The sequence below is a fragment of the Peromyscus eremicus genome, chromosome 2 (assembly GCF_949786415.1).
Source record: "Peromyscus eremicus chromosome 2, PerEre_H2_v1, whole genome shotgun sequence".
Classification (NCBI taxonomy): Eukaryota; Metazoa; Chordata; class Mammalia; order Rodentia; family Cricetidae; genus Peromyscus; species Peromyscus eremicus.
Genome location: NC_081417.1, coordinates 4,017,796 through 4,019,871, shown reverse-complemented (window position 1 = coordinate 4,019,871; position 2,076 = coordinate 4,017,796). Strand labels below are relative to the sequence as shown.

The 2,076-nt window shown below is 59.2% G+C and overlaps 1 protein-coding gene across 1 annotated transcript; it reads right to left on the bottom strand.

Annotated features, from left to right (window-relative positions):
* Positions 1-294: 294 nt before the first annotated feature.
* Positions 295-1,284, bottom strand: Npbwr1 (neuropeptides B and W receptor 1). The gene has a single exon (XM_059255626.1). The coding sequence runs from the start codon at positions 1,282-1,284 to the stop codon at positions 295-297; it is 990 nt and encodes a 329-aa protein (XP_059111609.1).
* Between the last annotated feature and the right edge of the window lie 792 nt (positions 1,285-2,076).

Sequence of the window (2,076 nt, the reverse complement as noted above, 5' to 3'; positions counted from 1 at the left end):
AAAATTAGACTCACATTTCAACAACACTGCTTAAGTCACTCACCCTAAGTTCAGGGGTCAAGCTCTGCCCTTAGCTGTAAGGAGAAAGCAGTGCTGTGTCCTTACCCAACCAACCTATCCTCTACCTCACCTCGGGGCTGAGCAAATCCGGAATCACACAGTTCTGAGTAGAGTCTGCGGTTCTGCATGCCAGGAAGGGGCCTCAGGACAGGACATCGGGGCTGCTGCTTGGGAACTGCACTCCCGGGGTTCCCCTGAACCCAGATGGCACTGCTGCCTCGGGTCCAGAGGGCATCAGGCGGCACGGCAGGACACCAGCTGCCGAAGGCTCCTGCGGAAGCTGTCATCCAAGAAGGCATAGAGGAAGGGGTTGAGGCAGCTGTTGGCATAGCTCAGGCTGGTGATGAAGTAAGAGATGCCAATGACCAGCGGCGTTTGCGGCAGGTCGGTGGTGAGCGCCACTATGGTGCTCAGGTGGTAAGGCGTCCAGCAGATGAGGCACACAGCCAGGATCGCCGCCACCAACAAGGTCACACGCTTCTTGGCTCGGTCCAGGGCTTTGGCGTGGCTATCTAGCTGGATGGCACGCAGCCGGCACAGCAGGGTAGTATAGAGGGCGCAGATGGCGGAGACCGGGATGGCGAAGCCCAGGACCAGTGTGTACAGGCGGCTGGCACGCCACCAGAAGGCTTCTGGCTGCGGGAAGACCAGCACGCACTGGCGTCGGCCCTGCTCCTCGTCCAGCCGGGCGAACACCGCGAAGGGCAGCACGACCAGAGTCACTAGCGCCCACACCGCCAGGCTGACAGCGCGCGCAGCACCGTAAGTGCGCCCGGACACCCGGCGCGACTCGGCTGTAGCCAGCACCACCAGGTAGCGGTCCGCGCTCATTACGGTGAGGAAGTAGAGGCTAGAGAATGTGTTGTACTGGTCGACGGCCACGATGAGCTTGCACATGACCTCCCCGAAGGGCCAGCGCCTCAGCAGGAAGTCGGCGATGTTGATGGGCAGCACGAGGGTGAAGAGCTCGTCGGCGATAGCCAGGTTGAGGATGAACACGTTGGTGACAGTCTTCATGCGCGGCGCGCGCAGCAGCACGTACAACACCGCTGAGTTGCCCGCCAGTCCCACCGCGCAGATTACCGCGTAGACGACAGGTACTGCTACCGCCAGTGGCTGCGGCAGCGGCAGAGGCGCGGGGCTCGACCCGTTGGGACAGCCCAGAGTCAAGCCGCCGCAGGACACATTGTCCCCGCCAGGCTCGGAGAGCGACAAGTTGTACATCTTGGCCACTGCAGGAGACCCGGCGGCCACCCCAATTTCACTCAGCAGTCCCGCAGGACCCGACTCTGTAAGTCTGCGTTGACAGGGATCTGCACCCGGGCACTGCCAAAGTCTCTGAACCTTTCTCTGGCTGTGCACGCACCGGAGGGGCGTTCCCCGCAAGCTACTCAGCCCACTGTCGCCAGGAGTCCCAGGCTAAGCAGAATTAAAAACACAGGTTAGATTCCTGGAGGTGTGGCTTTAGGAAGATACGAGGTCCAGTGTTGGAGGTGGCTGCAGGTTCCCAAGCTCTTCCCTCCACCTGTGGAAATCTGATTCCAGCCCACTGAATACATCAAAGTACCGCGCAGAAGCCTCTAACTCCTAAGAACATGTACATTTACCCAACGCCCTGTTTTAGAGCACCAGGACACACTCAGGTCCCCCCACCGAATTCTACAGAGGCACGTTTCTGCTAGATAATAGGACTATCAGCAGCAATCTTTATCTTACCTGGCTGGTCCCAGAAAAGATCTGTGTTTCCTGGGAAGGTCAGGGTAGAACGCCACCGCCTGCTGGAATGGTGCCTGCCAGCCTGGTCTGCCTCCCAGAGTCTGCCCAGAGGCACTGTCTCCCAGGAGGCTGAAGTGCAGGCAGCACACAGCCACAGTAACGGTCTCTGTCAACCTGCCACCCTGTCCACTCCACTCCCAGGAAAACCCTCAGATCTAACAGAAAACAGCGTCCCCAAAAGGCTTCTTTGTTGCCTTCCTCACAGTTCAGTTGGAATCATGAAAAGCTCTCCTGTCAGGA

Coding starts and splice junctions, on each gene's coding strand:
- Npbwr1 (XM_059255626.1), bottom strand. CDS start 1,284: ATGTACAACTTGTCGCTCTCCGAGCCTGGCGGGGACAATGTGTCCTGC.